This window comes from Periplaneta americana, chromosome 9 (genome assembly GCF_040183065.1).
Source record: "Periplaneta americana isolate PAMFEO1 chromosome 9, P.americana_PAMFEO1_priV1, whole genome shotgun sequence".
In the NCBI taxonomy this organism is placed as follows: Eukaryota; Metazoa; Arthropoda; class Insecta; order Blattodea; family Blattidae; genus Periplaneta; species Periplaneta americana.
In genome coordinates, this window is record NC_091125.1 from 2,815,001 (window position 1) to 2,833,914 (window position 18,914).

At 36.2% G+C, this 18,914-nt stretch overlaps 1 protein-coding gene across 1 annotated transcript in view; it reads right to left on the reverse strand.

Annotated features, from left to right (window-relative positions):
- LOC138705724 (uncharacterized) overlaps positions 1 to 4,671 on the reverse strand; it is a 5,474-nt gene extending 803 nt beyond the window's left edge. The window contains exon 1 of the mRNA XM_069834294.1: positions 3,369 to 4,671. Coding sequence (XP_069690395.1) covers positions 3,369 to 4,671 — 1,303 coding nt within the window. The remainder of the gene's footprint in view (positions 1 to 3,368) is intronic.
- Positions 4,672 to 18,914: the final 14,243 nt, after the last annotated feature.

An 18,914-nucleotide genomic window follows, 5' to 3' on the forward strand; every position in this document is an offset into this window, starting at 1 on the left:
CTCGTTAGTATATAAGGACTAAACCACGGGTATCGATCAATTTTCAATCCCTGTAAATAGTATTCCATACGTTGCCAAATAGCATGTGTTCTGGTGCATCGTCCAAAAATGTGAGTCAACGTTTCAGGTTCACCACAAAACTCACAATTTGTATCATTTAATAATTTTATCCTATAACGCCTGTATCTGGTGGCTATTAAATCGTGAATAACTAAGTACCACGATGATTTGACCGGCGCATCTAGTATTTTAATCGTGATATTTTCCCACAATTGCACTAGATTAACTCCTACCGGAAGGATGTTGACTACCCGCATTGTTACCAACTCCCCATATTGCTGTAGGTGTCCATAGATTTCCCTTTTTGTAGGACAAGTATTTCCCACATCCAACGTATTTATGTAACTCCCTTCCTGCATGTATAATCTTAAATATTTTAACATGGAAGGTATGTTTCGTAAATCGGGTGGATTCCTAAGGTCGACCTTTTGTCTCCATTGTTGAAACCACACCGCTGATATTGTATCTGTATTATTTTGAAGAATATGATTTCGATGAAGAAATAACGTTGTACATTTTTTAGTTACATTCCATAACCCTAACCCACCTTCGTCAGTAGCACGATACAAGGTGGATAGTGGTACTTTAAATATACATCCTTTCCATAAATACCATAACATGACACTTGTGATTTGTCTGCTATGACTCACCATAATTGGAAATACTTGTGCCAAATACCATGAGGCAGATAAAATAAAAGTATGAATAAACCATACTCTTTCATAAAGACGAAATCCCTCCATTTATATATCTGTGTAAGTCTTTTTATTTTTTGGACAACCTTACTCCAATTTATACTCTGCATAGTATTGGGAAGGCGATGAAAATATATACCGAGTATTTTTTGTTGATCAACAATTTTTATATTTTCAAAACTTGGTTCCTCTGTCCACACCCCTATGGGCAAGGCAGTCGATTTCCTTTTATTGATTTCTAACCCTGATACTGCTGCAAAGGGTTTCAATACTTTCTCCAATTGAGCTTTATCCTCTTCATTATTAATAATTACACTTACATCATCAGCATACGCTGTCGCTACTAGCCTAGAATTTCCGATCCTATATCCTGAAAGTTTTTCATGTAATAAATATAGGAGCGGATTTAGTGCAAGAGCAAATAGAATCATAGAAGCCGGGCATCCTTGTCGAATAGATCTTGTAATAGGTAAAGCAGCAGTAAGAAACCCATTAATTTGTATAACAGCACTGATATCAGTATATAGACATTTCAAATAGCCAATAAATGTTGGATTGAGCCCATGCCAAGCTAAGACTTCAAATAGATACTTGTGACTAACACAGTCAAAGGCACGTTGGAAATCTAAAGAAACGACATATCCTTGGGATTTACCATGTAGGCTAGCTGCTACAACGTCTCTTAATTGACATACTACGTTAAATATTGATCTCCCAGATACTGCACAATTTTGAGAGGGGTGTATTATATCCGAAAGCATAGGTTTAATTCTATTTGTTAAAACCCTTGCAAGTAGTTTGTAATCATAATTTAACAAGGATATCGGTCTATAATTATTAATTTCCGTTTTATCCCCTCCTTTGTGAATAAGTACTATAATTCCACGTCTTTGAGAAGGACCTAGTTTTTTTTTTACATAACATTTGATTGAATATTTTTGTCAGGGTGGGTCCTATACACTCCCAAAAAACCGCATAAAACTCATGGGGTATCCCATCCTCTCCTGGTGTTTTAGATCTTTTCCCTTGCTGTAAAGCTATAAAAATTTCCTTTTGTGTTACAGAACTTTCTAATTTTTTATTCTCAGTTTCTGAAATCTGTTTTTGTGCCGGTAGCTTGAAGATAGAAATAGACCCATTTAACTGTTTATGTTCTACAAAAATGTCATTATAATGTTCTCTCACTGCTTTACATATTTCAGATTTATTTGTAACAATCCGGCCTGCTCCATTTGCTATCGCAAGAATCGTGTTTTGTTGACGTCGTTTGACTACTTTGGACAGAAAATATAAGTTACTTCTTTCATTGTTAGTGCAATTCGTTTCCCTACTCCTAACCATAAGGCCCTGCATACGTTTTCGATAAATAGACAATATCTTAGCTTGACATCTGGATATCATTTTCTTACTCTCAGGAGTAGGTATATAATTACTTTGAACTTCTAATATACAACGATAATAAAAATTAATCAGTCTTTCCTCATCCTGATGCTTAAGGTAGGTATATTGTTTGAAAAATGTACGAATCTTTGGTTTAACATAAAATTCCCACCAATCCACTAAGTCATCATATTTAGTTTGCCTTGTCAGCCATTGATGCCATTGTTCTATAAAGTTTTGTTGTAGTGATTTATCACTAAGGCAGGAAACATTTAGCTTCCAATATGACCTTCCAAATACAGGACAAGGAACATCTAAACGAATACGTAATAACACAGCAGAGTGGTCGGAAATAGGAACCGGAACCGTTTCTATGGAACTAATGTGCGATGTTAATAACGGTGTTACATACATTCTGTCTAATCTAGAGGCCGAATTCCCAGTGAAAAAAGTATATTGAACCGTATTGTTTTTTAATATCCAAGCGTCTGAAAGTTTAAAGTCGGTAACTAATGTCTGTAAACTATTACTGGGAAGAAAATGCCCTGTCGTATCTACTGCTCTTAAAACACAATTATAGTCTCCACCCATGATTAGAAATTTTGGTAGGGACCGAAGAAGATATGGCACATCTTGGGCAAAGAACAAGTTACGAGCCTTCCTTTTATTAGACCCCGAAGGTGCATATAAATTTAAAAACATATAGTCTTTATACATACCACTGATACCTTTCCCTGATGGAAGTTTTTCAACAGAGTGAAGATCAATCCCGTTCCTCGTTAAAATAGCAGTGCCTAAAGATTCTGACCCAACATTGACATAAGCTGTATAACCATAGATCTCTGAGAAATCATTTGTTTTAACTTCCTGGAGGAAGAGCACATCAACATCATTTGTTCGTAAGAAAATATTCAGCAATTTCATTTTAACAGGCGAAGAATTTCCGTGAAAATTTAGTGTTCCGACTATAGCTACAAGTGACATTTGTAAAGTAATAATAGCAAGTAACATATTCTTATATAAAAAAATATATACAATATTATAACAATAATCTATAATATCTCTACTCTTTTGTATTTAATATACAAAACTTAATTTGACATCTATTGTACATAGATTGAATCTATTAAATTCTTAAATACGGTAAATACAACATCGGGCAAAATCTTAACATGATATATTAACAGTTAAATTACTCATTGTGTTTTAACAAGGGGAACCCCAATTTACTACCTTCCCCCTTATAAGGATGTGAACGGTGTCTGGTAACAGTAATTGTTTTCTTTACATTTTGCTGACCTTTGTCTTCAAACTGTGTGTTAGTCGTGTCATCCTGCTCCATTTGTTGATACCAATCCTCCGTATGCTGCAGGTTCTTCGAGGTGGATGTTGGTATCGAACCAGATTGTAGGCTACTGATGTTTTGAATATTGTCAGGAGAATTGCTCAAATCACCGGACTCTTTCATTGTGTTAGCTGTTGAAGCACTGTTGTCTTGTTTCTTCTTAGGCATCTTTCCTATGGCAGAGTTATTCAACTTGGTTCCCATTTGCTTTTCTGTTCCTCTCGTGTCCTCTGTCTTCTGCTTTCCATGCATATCAGCTGAAGGAAGTTCTTCAGCTGAATCAGTGTCCGAATCAGGTATTGGTTGAGTTACAGTCCCATTATCTTTCTGCGTTTTATCCACGTCATATGTTGTGATGACTCTATTTGTAACCTCTTTGCCTACTGGTTTGTCTGTAACTGCATGCAATTCATTTTCGATGTTTGTTTTCACTGGTTTATTTTGATTATCAGCGTTCACTAATCTTGTAGACATGTTAGATGGCCCAGGTACATCACATATTTCAGGTGGGATGCCATCTTCACTCACATCAGTAGTTACATTAGCATGTGTCTGGAGTATGTCACTAAATGTCAGTCGCGTACGACGTACAGTGTTTATCGGCATTTTGACACTTCTGTTAGGGCAAGTATGCCGCAAATGACTAGAACTACCACACAAGAAACAAGTTTGTTCTTGCCCAGGGTAAGTGATATACGCTTCATAATTGGCAATTGTTAGATTCGTGGGAATAGATTGTTTGATCACCATTTGCACTACTCGTATGCCAGTATCTATTTTGTATCGATATCTATGAGACCATTTTTCATTTTCTATTTGAAGCACTTTCCCAAAATTTTGTAAAGTATTACGGATCCTATCATTGGGAACTTCTGGTGGAATATTTAAAACCCGGACGGAAACATAATCATCTTCAGCTGGTGTGATTGTCACTGTCGTCGTAGCACCATTAAGTAATTCCACTACTGATGTACCGGTATGTCTCTGTACGTAGCGTTCGTAATTTGCAGAGGATGTAAATTTTAAATATGCTGCATTTTGCTTACCAACAAGCTGAATGGTTTGTAGTTCTTCATCCTTTATCTTCAATACTTCGTCTATCCAACGGTGCACATCTAAAGCTGTAGGTCGTTGTTGTTCTTTGTCAAATGTTGCTCTCAATGTATGTTGACGCACTATTTTAGTTGCCATTATATTGCTATTACCTATCTTTTTTTTTTTTTTTTAATTTCAACCGGCCAGAGGCCGTTTTCCAAAGTTATCTATTTTTGTTTTCTGTTTGTTTACCTTTGTTTCCTTCGTTTTTCTTTTTTTTTTTACTTATTACTAATGCAATCACAACACCCATGCCCGAGGCGGGACTCGAACCCACAACCCTTCGGACCAAGCGATAGGGACATGCCGTGCCCCTACCGCTTGAGCCATCCGGGTCGGCTATCGAACTATAACTTATCACAACAACCGCTCCGCTTCCTAGTCACTCGGAACGATGTACACTGCACGGCTGCTGCCGGCGAACTGAATGGATCAAACATAGCGTTCACCAGACAAATTTGTAATCACCGCGCAAGTGTTGCTGTGAATACAATGGATCAAACATAGTGTTCACCAGACAAATTTGTAATCACCGCGCAAGTGTTGCTGTGAATACAATGTATCAAACATAGCGTTCACCAGACAAATTTGTAATCACCGCGCAAGTGTTGCTGTGAATACAATGTATCAAACATAGCGTTCACCAGACAAATTTGTAATCACCGCGCAAGTGTTGCTGTGAATACAATGTATCAAACATAGCGTTCACCAGACAAATTTGTAATCACCGCGCAAGTGTTGCTGTGAATACAATGTATCAAACATAGTGTTCACCAGACAAATTTGTAATCACCGCGCAAGTGTTGCTGTGAATACAATGTATCAAACATAGCGTTCACCAGACAAATTTGTAATCACCGCGCAAGTGTTGCTGTGAATACAATGTATCAAACATAGCGTTCACCAGACAAATTTGTAATCACCGCGCAAGTGTTGCTGTGAATACAATGTATCAAACATAGTGTTCACCAGACAAATTTGTAATCACCGCGCAAGTGTTGCTGTGAATACAATGTATCAAACATAGCGTTCACCAGACAAATTTGTAATCACCGCGCAAGTGTTGCTGTGAATACAATGTATCAAACATAGCGTTCACCACACAAATTTGTAATCACCGCGCAAGTGTTGCTGTGAATACAATGTATCAAACATAGTGTTCACCAGACAAATTTGTAATCACCGCGCAAGTGTTGCTGGGAATACAATGTATCAAACATAGTGTTCACCAGACAAATTTGTAATCACCGCGCAAGTGTTGCTGTGAATACAATGTATCAAACATAGCGTTCACCAGACAAATTTGTAATCACCGCGCAAGTGTTGCTGTGAATACAATGTATCAAACATAGCGTTCACCACACAAATTTGTAATCACCGCGCAAGTGTTGCTGTGAATACAATGTATCAAACATAGTGTTCACCAGACAAATTTGTAATCACCGCGCAAGTGTTGCTGGGAATACAATGTATCAAACATAGTGTTCACCAGACAAATTTGTAATCACCGCGCAAGTGTTGCTGTGAATACAATGGATCAAACATAGCGTTCACCAGACAAATTTGTAATCACCGCGCAAGTGTTGCTGTGAATAGAATGTATCAAACATAGCGTTCACCAGACAAATTTGTAATCACCGCGCAAGTGTTGCTGTGAATACAATGTATCAAACATAGTGTTCACCAGACAAATTTGTAATCACCGCGCAAGTGTTGCTGTGAATACAATGTATCAAACATAGTGTTCACCAGACAAATTTGTAATCACCGCGCAAGTGTTGTTGTGAATACAATGGATCAAACATAGCGTTCACCAGACAAATTTGTAATCACCGCGCAAGTGTTGCTGTGAATACAATGTATCAAACATAGCGTTCACCAGACAAATTTGTAATCACCGCGCAAGTGTTGCTGTGAATACAATGTATCAAACATAGTGTTCACCAGACAAATTTGTAATCACCGCGCAAGTGTTGCTGTGAATACAATGTATCAAACATAGTGTTCACCAGACAAATTTGTAATCACCGCGCAAGTGATGCTGTGAATACAATGTATCAAACATAGTGTTCACCAGACAAATTTGTAATCACCGCGCAAGTGCTGCTGGGAATACAATGTATCAAACATAGTGTTCACCAGACAAATTTGTAATCACCGCGCAAGTGTTGCTGGGAATACAATGTATCAAACATAGTGTTCACCAGACAAATTTGTAATCACCGCGCAAGTGTTGCTGGGAATACAATGTATCAAACATAGTGTTCACCAGACAAATTTGTAATCACCGCGCAAGTGTTGCTGGGAATACAATGTATCAAACATAGTGTTCACCAGACAAATTTTGTAATCACCGCGCAAGTGTTGCTGTGAATGCAATGTATCAAATCTCTGCCATCCTTACATAATAAAGGCCGTAAAGCAGTCCACGTGGCTCTCTTAAGAGCGACTTATGATATGATATTATTTTGGTGTGAAAATTACGTTGATGTAGGCAAAGTTTTTTACGTGTATACCTATCTAAATTTCGATTAATTATTACGCACTTTTACGTGGTTAAGTAAAGTTTTGGTGTTATAAACTGTAAATATGTGTAATAATGTACATTTGAAAGTGGAAACATTGACTGGCATATAAATTAAGATGTGATTAGGCCTAGGTGGAGCGTTACTGATGCTACTCTTGTATAATCAGACCATTATTGTTTACTGCATCTATTTTATTACATTTAAATTATTGGGTCCTTTTTTATGTGAGAATACCCTATATTATAAATAATACGATGTTTGATAATATACACAATTTTAACAAAACAGAGCTAGAAATATTTATACTAAAAATTATAAAATGATACCGCATAATTTTCGTTAGTGTTACAGTACATAATCTCGTAATTAATTTAAATAAAGCACGCATCATTACGAAATTTTTACACATTCATTTAGGCTATGCACCATTCAATAATTTTTAGTTGCATTGTACGAATATTTTAATATATTGAAATTACAGGTTAAGTTATATTTACTAATTATACATACCTCATTTCTATATTCGCAATTATCCATTATAATTAAGCATTACAAATTCAATTTGCCTACACTGTACTTCAATTTTTTTATTCGTTTCTTACGATACTGCAATCTGAAGTGTGATTCGTCTGATACGTTACTAGGGCTAAACTAGCTGTGAGGTAGATCCTTTCGCACTCTTACACACCTTGCATATAGGAATCTGTGACAAGTTAGTTTGGTTTTGGCTTTTATTATGCCATGCATATACGATCAACTGCATCTTCACAAAATATATATATATATATATATATATATTTCTTATAAATTCATCTAATTTCACTTACGAAATCACAGGAATTATCTCAGCGCTGGTTTCACCTGTTAACTAATCAACAATGTATGCAGTGGAGGGGGGAAAGAACATGGCCACCCTACCCCATTATCTCTTGGATTAGTTGCCTTATGAGAATTGCCTTATGTGCTTTCGAACACTTGACTAAGCAACAGATGTACTGTAGTGTACTGATATAGGGTCCGGTAACCTCAAAGCGTTGAGCAACTAGATTTTTTTGTCCACCGCTGTGGAGCAATAGTCTGCGTTCTTGGCTTGAAACTAGAGAGCCCGGGTTCAATATCCTGGTCGGGACAGGTTACCTCGTTGGGTTTTTTGTGGTTTTTCATCAGTTACTCGAAGCAGAATTGCCAAGTAACTATCGGCGTTGCACCTCGGATTCATTTCGTCTTAATTAATCATCTCAATATAGTTACAGGTTACCAGCAAAAGATGGCGGACGTGATTCCAAGATCTGCCTATAGGCGGCATCTGTCTGCGGGAGCTGCATATATCCAGCGAACCAGCAGGGGTTTTACAGTGGACTGGGACAGATGATGCCTTAGTGAGTCACGGAATCAAATATGACATAGGCCTATACTTATGGTCAAGAATGCAGCTGATTCAAACACATAAATTGCGAACAGATGCCATCGATCTAAGGAGAACGCAGGATAACATCACAGGAAGGCAGAGGATCAGGTCTCCAGTCAGGACTGGATACTATGGCTGAATCGATACAATGACACCATGCGGTGAATCACGTGCTTGAAGAGCGATCCTAATAGACTTCAACAATCATCCCAATATAAAGAAGCTGCACAATAAGCCTAAGGCTGCGGTACTTGCCTCCGGGTCTCCTCCGAAAAGAAAAAAGAAACTAGATTTACAGGGTTATTATGTCGAATGTGAATGTGGTAGCACAATTATTGAAATTTCAGACCACTGTGTTAATACATTAATAAATATATTGCTAAATAATTGAATAGCCGCCCACAACAAGAATATAAACCTCATTTCTTGAATAATGATTGATAATACTTTACCTACTCGTATTAATATCAGCACACGTCTGATTCTCAACCTCGCTCTATAAAATTAAAAGCATGTACACCACTCTGGGTTTTTTCCCCATTTTTGAAAAATTTCTGATATTCTGGTTACAACCTTGCTCTGGGCGCCTATTCTTATTATATCACAGTCAAAGCAAACATTTGAAAATAGAAATTTTCAAACAAACTAGTCGTAGGTACTGATAAAAATTTCAGCACAAAGATCAAGAATGCTTAATGAATTCAGTTCAAATTAAGGAGGAGTTATATAACACTTTCTGCCTACTTTTAATGTTCTCCAATGCGCTGCCATTACATACATTATGATGTCATATAGGAATTATAGGTTATGTTTAGTGTATTCACCTTATATACCTACATTCGCAAGTTATACCTACATTATAATTGAGTGTAATGTTATGTGTGAATCCAGCACATGCAATTTGCATTTATTTCAATGATATTTATTTCTTTCTATGCTGGGCCGCATTGATTTATATTTATTGACTACCTACTAGTAGAGCTGATAATATACCTAACCATACGCACATTTCATAGGAGGGACTGGTGAATTTTCTACCCGCAAGTAAGGAAGGTAACTGAGTTCTAAACTTTATCCCAAATTCTTCTTTATTAAATCTAAAAAATATACCTTCATTCTGAACTCTATACGTTGATTCAAACATGTTACGTTAACTTGGTGAATTCTCTTCACATTAAATAAGTAGGCACACTTTTATAAGTATTCCTGTAGCATAATATAAAATAAGTTAATAAAACATATGTACATGCTGCACTAAATGAAATTTTAATTGCACTATTTACTTCTTTCTTTTTATAATGGCTTGTATTGAATTGCATTTATATATTAGGCCTTTCTAACAGAGGAAGTAACATACAAACGTACGTACAGCTAATGTCATAGAAGGGACTGTGATGAATTTTCTACCTACAAGTAACGAAAGTAGAGAGATGTGTAAAATTAAAATCACAATATAAATTCTACTTTATTAAATCACAAAATAGCAAAAGGTTGAAGAAAACAGGTTATGATAACATGTAAATCTATGTTCACATTAAAATATCACAGTTTTGTAATTAGTTCTACAAAATATTATGCAATAAAAAGTGAACGGATTTTATGCACACTTTACACTAAATAAAATTCAGCACTAATACGCAGTTAAGTAATTTATTGCACGCGCTTCATACACTCAAATAGAAAAGCCGACACACAACTTACATTACGACCAGAAGGTATTACTCCAATACACCTTGCACCAAACAAATTTGTAATCGCCGCGCAAGTGTTGCTGGGAATAAAATGTACCCAGCAAACCTTGCGCCAATGAAATTTGTAGACACCGCGCAAGTGTTGCTGGGAATAAAATGTACTCAACAAACCTTGCACGAATGAAATTTGTAGACTACGCGCAAGTGTTGCTGGGAATAAAATGTACTCAACAAACCTTGCACGAATGAAATTTGTAGATGTTATGTTATGTTTTATTTAACGACGCTCGCAACTGCAAAGGTTATATCAGCGTCGCCGGATGTGCCGGAATTCTGTCCCGCAGGAGTTCTTTTACATGACAGTAAATCTACTGACATGAGCCTGTCGCATTTAAGCACACTTAAATGCCATCGACCTGGCTCGGGATCGAACCCGCAACCTTGGGCATAGAAGGCCAGCGCTATACCAACTCTCCAACCTGGTCGACTATGAAATTTGTAGACTCCGCGCAAGTGTTGCTGGGAATAAAATATACCCAACAAACCTTGCACCAATGGAATTTGTAGACGCCGCGCAAGTGTTGCTGGGAATAAAATATACCCAACAAACCTTGCACCAATGAAATTTGTAAACGCCGCGCAAGTGTTGCTGGGAATAAAATGTACCCAACAAACCTTGCACCAATGAAATTTGTAGACGCCGCGCAAGTGTTGCTGGGAATAAAATATACCCAACAAACCTTGCACCAATGAAATTTGTAATCGCCGCGCAAGTGTTGTAGGGACAAAAATATAGCCAACATAATATTGCACCAATCAAATTTGTTGTCACCGCATAAGTGTTGCTGGGAATTCAATGTATCCTAGAAATCTTGTACCAATCAAATTAAGTATTTGACACGTAGGTGTTGCTGGGTATAGAATGTAACCAACAGACCTTGCACCAATGAAATTTGTAATCGCCGCGCAAGTGTTGCTGGGAATAAAATATACCCAACATATATTGCACCAATCAAATTTTTAGTCGCCGCGCAAGTGTTGCTGGGAATACAATACCTAGCACCAATGAAATTTGTAATCACTGCGCAAGTATTTCTGGGAATAAAATGTAGCCAACATAATATTGCACCAATCAAATTTGTTGTCGCCACACAAGTGTTGCTGGGAATTCAATATTTATTATACAACAAATACCAATCAAAATTAAATATTCGCCGCGCAAGCATTTCCGGGAATAAAATTTAGCCAACATACTTTGCACATGACCTACGAAAAATAATTTTAAATGATTTAAAATAAATTAGAATACTAAATGGCACTCGCAAATCCTCCACTATCAATGTTGATTTGTTTTATTTTATTAATTTTTATCTCTTCCTTCTCTAATAATTACCGATTTTAGTTGGTTAAAATTTTATTTGGTATCTTTACAATCACCTTTTATTCTTGATAATATTAGGTCTATGTTTACTGAAAACGTAAAACTGGAATTACATAAAGATATAGAAAGATTCGCTAATTTAATTATAAAAAAAATTAATTTATTCAGTGATAATAACGTGGAAGTTCAATAGGTACGTGAAATCACTCCAACACACTATTAAAGGCACTTCGGGACCTATGTTCATCTTTCCGACCAAAGTCTGTCCTTGCTTATAATTAAATGAATAGATCAGCAGTGAGATTGTTACCCGGTAATAAAATAAATATTCGGACAAATTGGGATGTCTTTCCACAGCTGTAAACCTGTAAAAAGCAGATTCCACAATGCGATTACTTATTGTGCAAAGCTGGTGCGGTTTGCGTAACAATTCATGGCTGCATTTCAGACAAAGCTAGCGAACATGTCACTACGGACACGAAAAATGCTTTTCTATAACCAGTGCCTGCTGAATCGCATCCTATAGCTGCGTAAACTGCCTTCCCCCCCCCCCCCAGAAATGTACATTTATTTAAGTACCAGGTCGCAAAATGGACCCATGCCTTTTACAAGATGTACATGATTCAGTATAAAAATACAATTTACATTCAAACACTTTCACCAAGAGTGAAGTGTTTTACAAGAAATCACTCATTCATTAAACACGAGAAATTACTAAACTATTGAGCAATGGATTTGGATGTGTTCTTACAGAGTTTAAAAATTTGGTTCTGGCATGTTCAATATAATCACTAAATAACATTATATTTAGTGACTCATATAGTTGAGAGTTACTGATATCATAGTCTGCTCCCGTGATCGTCCTGCATACTGATCTTTGTATTCCATCCAGTCTTTTAATATGACGTATATGAGTATTTGACCAAATTTCACAAGCATATAACATATATGAACGGATCAGACAAGAGTATATTAAAACTTTGACTTTAAGAGAGATGAGACTTTTGAAAAGAGGATACAGCAGCATGAAACGTTCAAAAGCTCTGTCTCTGATTAAATTTATATGTTGTCTGTAAGTCAGTCTTCTATGAAGATAAACGCCGAGATATTTTACAGCCGAATTAAAAGGTATGTTTTGTTGTTGAACTGTGAGTTCATCTGGTAAGTGTGGGAATCTTTTAGTGAAAACCACTGCCTGTGACTTAGTTCCATTAATCTTTATTCGCCATTTTGTAGACCATTGTGTAAACTGCCTGCTCAATCAAACTTCTTTTGCCGCTAAGTGGAAGGCAGCACCAAAGAGTTTGTAATACTTACTAGAGACACATACCCATAAGTGGCAGGCAAGAAAAATGTCACAAATTGAATCGGATAGAATCCGCCATTAAAGGCAGAGTTTGCGGCGCGAAATTCGAAAACAGTACCGCAATACATTGACGTAGCCTGGTGATAGACACTGTTTTAAACATCTTTTACAAAGGATGAGTCGTGATGAAATAAACATGAATGCAGAGGAGCGCTATATTTATTAAAGTATTATAATGATTCATGTTTGGCGATATTCTAAAAAATAAATAAAATCACCCATATACACTCGGGATAAGTATGTGAAATATTGAATAATGGCAATGTCAACAGTAATTTTCAGTATTACTAGTATTGTTTTAAGGACACAATAATGGATATTTACTGTAATATTAAAAATGATCTATATTTCAGTCCCTTCATGCAAAGAAAGAGGAAGGTATATCAGCAGTCGACAGGTTGAATTGGAAAAATTCGCGAGTGAAATGGAGAGAAGGGCGAAAACTAAAAATTTGGAGGCAGATGCATCGAAAATGGAAGCAGACGTATAAGCTGCCAGTAGTAAAGATAGAGCACGATGGTTACTATAGCAACCGATGACAATTATTCTACTCTCAATCCATATAAGATGGCTACTCCCAGGAGCCTCAGCCGCGAAGATGTACCGAGTTTTTAGGGTTAAATGTCATTGCTGGCGTTTACCTTAAGAGCAAGTGCTTACCTCCTATGAGGTCTGTCCATGACATGTCTTTCAAAAATACCTGATGCGTTTCATTCCTTTCACAGCAAGGGAGTTCCTTCTCGAAGCTCCACTGGTCAGCACATCCTAATCCCGTATCTGGTGCGTTGCTATAGCCTAAACGTCCGCACATTACCGACAAAATCTTTATGATCGAGGAATCAGACTTCTTAAACTACAATCGATTATTGATATCAACGCGCTCCTTTACTTGAACTGACCGGTCATGGGTAATAGCATGTTGTCCACACACTTGGATAAAATATTCAAACAATTCGCTGTTTAACTGTCACATCAGATATGTTTTATACATAGACGGGGTCGTATTCAGACTTTGTTCAAACTTTCGGAGGACTCTTTTGTTCTTTATTATTCCCTTTAGGGCCATAACCAAACAGCGGCCTAGCGTCACCGATTCGCGAGACTGAAGTTTAAACTCACGGAGTATACACGACGTATTGACCCAAGGGGTAGGATGGTACTGTGAGAGTACAGTTAATTTCGTGAGAAATTACATTAGCGCCTTTCTAATTCTGCTAGGGATGTGTCCTTGCAATCACCACACGTACTTGAGACTCTGTGAGTAAGCAAGTATATTTTATTTCTTTTCATTTATTTATTTGATTATTTGTACATGAATATTTGTGTTAGTGTTAATTTTGCTGTTTTATCATTCACACTACTGAGGAACATTTTGAAAATTAAGAGCACCAAGAGTTTCCTTAAAAAGGAACTTATAGAGAAGTTCAGAAATGAATATCTCCTTATAAAAGGATAACAAAAACACTGAATTTTGCAAACTGTTAAAAAGTATGAGGACAGATAGAAATCTATTCTTCAAAAGCAGTGTAATAGCAAAATATACATGGAAATATTTAATTATACAGTCAAAATTGGTCTTCAACACCAAAATCAGACATAAATCTTAATCCATATTTGTGTAATAGTGTCTTAATTTAAATGAGGTTAAGTAAGCCACCAAATACGTGGCTCACATAACCCGAAAACATAGCAGTTATCCAGTCAAACAGTCTTAACATTTATGTCAAAATTATTTTTTCTAAGGTAAGTAGCCTATTCATTTGGAATTGAAATGGTATAATTTTTGTTGTACTCTATTCAAAGGAATAACCTGCTAAAATATGCAAATTTTATTTCTTTGTCTAGAATGGAAATTTATTTATTCAACTATCTAGATTGTATTATATCCACGCTGTATAGAATCTACTTACGTTGACCTCCTGTCTAGCGTGAACCTTGACCACAGTTTGGCTATATTTATGCACTTTTCACCACTTTAATAATAGGTAATTTAACGGTTGGTAATTATTTGTAGTGCTGTACACAAATTTTTTATAATATACTACCAAGCATTTTTTTAAATTTTCACCCACCCCCTTATGCTTAGAAGTAACAGTAGCTACTACGTACTGTACCTGCAAGCTATTGTAAGTGGTCGTACCTCTTTCCTTCTGTAAAATAATATATAGGCTAATTGTGATGGTCCAGAAGCTGAAATGTTGGGGAAGAAGAACGCAATGATAACTGTAATAGGCCTATACTTGCAACGACAGAAGAAATGAAAGATTCGCTTCTAACACACAGCGAAATTCTGAAATGTATCGACCAGTTAATTATAGAGAGAGAGATAGAGAGAGAGAGAGAGTTGGGTAATATTGGACAGTGCGTTTCTTTCATCTACCACCAGATGATAGTACTTGAATGACATGGTTACGTTTCTGGTGTGAAATTAAAAGAAATAAAACTGTGATTCGTAATTCTCCAAGAACAACCGATATCTTTAGACTAACAACTGGACTTAAGTCCAGTATCTCTTCGGAATTAGGGTTTATACTATACTTCTCCATAACGTGTTCTCTGTAGGGAAGAAGATTCAACTACGAACTTACTAAACTGCACAGCTCTAAACATTTCAGAAAATAAAAGTCGTTAATATAATCGCAGGTGTTTACAGGTATATTAGAAAATTAATGAAGAAAATCCAATGTTGCATGTACTTGAGTAATTATTTGAGATCAGTAATGCAGCAAGAAGGTTTGGACAATTTGATAAATTTTATTCTGCCCATTGAATATGAAAATTACCTGGAGATTGTTAAACTTAGACAAGATTCTGAAAGTCCTTGAAGACAACTTTTCCACATTGAAGGCAGTAATATTAATATGTCTTTTTATTATCTATTCATATGTAGTGGTAGGGCTAATGAGAGTTAATAAAAATAAAAAATATAAATTGCTTCGTAATAATGATGTTCTTACATTTTTATTAAACAGAAGTGTAATATTTTCACAGAGAATATAATAAGCGATTTTCTACCTATTTATACTATTCAAAGAACCGTAATCATCATATCGCATAGTTTGTTTACAGGTACGTTTAATTTGCACTAAGTCACAGCCTTTTTCTACATGCATATTGATTGATTTTCTTTGAAATATACATATACACACTTAGAAGTTCAAATTAAAATTTTTTCAACTTTATTGCCAATGAAGAATACCAGACATTTTGGAAGTTATTTGCTTCCATGAAAATTAAATATACTCCTCTGAATGATTTTCTTCCTGCTAAATACTTTTTATTGAACCTATACATCATCAGTTCGAGTTTCAATGAGAAAACGCAAGTAACAAAGTCAGGACGATCAGTCCGTTTTTCACGTGGAAGTGAAGCAGTAGCTATTTCAGGTCATTGCGGATTGTAGGTGAGAGTTATGAAAATACCAGATTTACCATGCTTTCCAATAATAGACATAGCGTCTTGGTGTAGCTACTGCATGTTTCGTGAACTACCTTGAAATGTAGAGGGTAGAATAACTTTTTCCTGAGAGATCTTGCTAAAGTGATCGGGACACTACAACATTTTGTAGGCCTCTTATTTTATCAGTAAGTAATACCTTTTGGTCTTCCCTTAGGCATTATAATTTTTGCGCTTCCTCCAGATAATACTGAAGAGAATCATAAACAAAAATATCTACATCACTTACATATAAATGGCTTTTAAGGAACCCGGAGGTTCATTGCCGTCCTCACAAAAGGCCACTATTGGTCTCTATCTTGAGCAAGATTAAGCCAGTCTCTACCATCATATCCCACCTCTCTCAAATCAATTATCATATTATCCTCCCATCTACGTCTGCCTCCCTCAAGGATTTTTCCCTTAATTTCTTCCAACTAACACTCTATATGCATTTCTAGATTAACCCATACGTGCTACATGGGCTGCCATCTCAAACATCTGGATTTAATATTCCTAATTAAGTTAGTTCTGCGTGTGTAGTTCTGCGTTGTGTAACTTTCTCCATTCTCCTATAACTTCATCCCTCTTAGCCCCAAATATTTTCCTAAGCATCTTATTTTCGAACACCCTTAATCTCTCTTCCTCTCTCTAAGTGAGAATCCAAGTTTCACAACCATAAAGAACTACCGGTAGCATAACTGTTTTATAAATTCTGACTTTCATCTTTAAATATCTACAACACACCACTATTAAATGTACTATCGAAAAGACCCATACCACTTGATTAATAACTATAAAAGTATTTCATTTCAATAACAATATTGTTATATATTACTTAAGTTTTGTATAGACTACTATATAGCCGTCACTCAGTAAATAGTATAGAAATGAAGATCTAACTTCAAATATTCTGTACGCCTACTTACATAAACATAAAAGATTTCATCATCAATAAAGCATTAATCCGTATAATTAGTGACAAATACATCATGGCACTCACTATAATAATATTTCATTTTTAATTATAATGTCATCAAACATTCCTAAGCTTTGTAGTTTTTAATATCCAATACACAGACAGCTGTACTCAGAAAATTACACATAAGACAATCTGATCTGTAAATTCTTTTTAGTAAGTCTTGAAGTTTTTGATTATCAACATTACAGAAACATTCTGAAAAATTTACACAAATGAAGATCGATAGTCGCCCTGGGTGGCAAAGTTACTATAAGTCTTAGCGCTGGCCTTCTATGTCCGAGGTTGGGGGTTAGATCCCGGCCCAGGTCGATGGCATTAAAGCGTGCTTAAATGCCACAGCCTCATGTCACTAGATTTAGTAGCATTTAAAAAAAAAACTTCTGGAACAAAATTCCGGCACACCGGCGAAGATGATATAACCTCGGCAGTTGCGAGAGTCGTTAAATAAACCATAATTTAAAAGATCGACATATTGGAATTATGATGTGAGAGAATCTGAGTCATCTGAATTCTAAATATATCAGCAATTCTGCAGGTCTTAGCCTTCGAGTGATATTGTTTATTTGAGTGTGTTTGTGTTTTGTTTTATTGTGAAAACCCATTATTTCTCAAAACTCACGACAGATGGATTTTGGAAAATAGGAAAATGATGTAGGAAAATAGACATTTCACTTAAAACTAACATTTTCCCGAAAAACTTTGGGTTCCAAGCTTAAAAAATGAGGGGTCATTTATTAAAATCTGTTCAGTCGTTCTCCTTTAATTTCAATTATAGCAATTCAAATTATATATATATATATATATATATATATATATATATATATATATATATATGTATATACATATATATATATATATATATATATATATATATATACACAGAGAGTCGATCTGGTTGGCGAGTTGGTATAGCGCTGGCCTTCTATGCCCAAGGTTGCGGGTTCGATCCCGGGCCAGGTCGATGGCATTTAAGTGTGCTTAAATGCGACAGGCTCATGTCAGTAGATTTACTGGCATGTAAAAGAACTCCTGCGGGACAAAATTCCGGCACATCCGGCGACGCTGATATAACCTCTGCAGTTGCGAGCGTCGTTAAATAAAACATAACATTTTTTTTATACACAGAGTGAGTATAAATGATTTCCCTCATTACGAAAATTATTTGTGGACAAACGATTGAACGTAGAAAATTTTTAAATATAAGGGTGTATTATATTTATATTTATATTTCCAAATAAGTGCTTTTCAAATAAAAATTTTCAATTTAAGTGTAAAGGTACAGGTAAAGGTATCCACGAAACATGCCATGAAGGCACTTGGGGGGCATGGAGGTAGAGCCCCATGCTTTCCATGACCTCGGCACTAGAATGAGGTGGTGTGGTCGGCACCACGCTCTGACCCCGGGAAAGACCCGGTACTCAATTTTATAGGAGGCTGAGTGAACCTCGGGGCCGTTCTGAAAGTTTAGCAACGAGAAAAAACCCTGTCACCACCTGGGATCGAACCCTGGACCTTCCAGTCCGTAGCCAGCTGCTCTACCAACTGAGC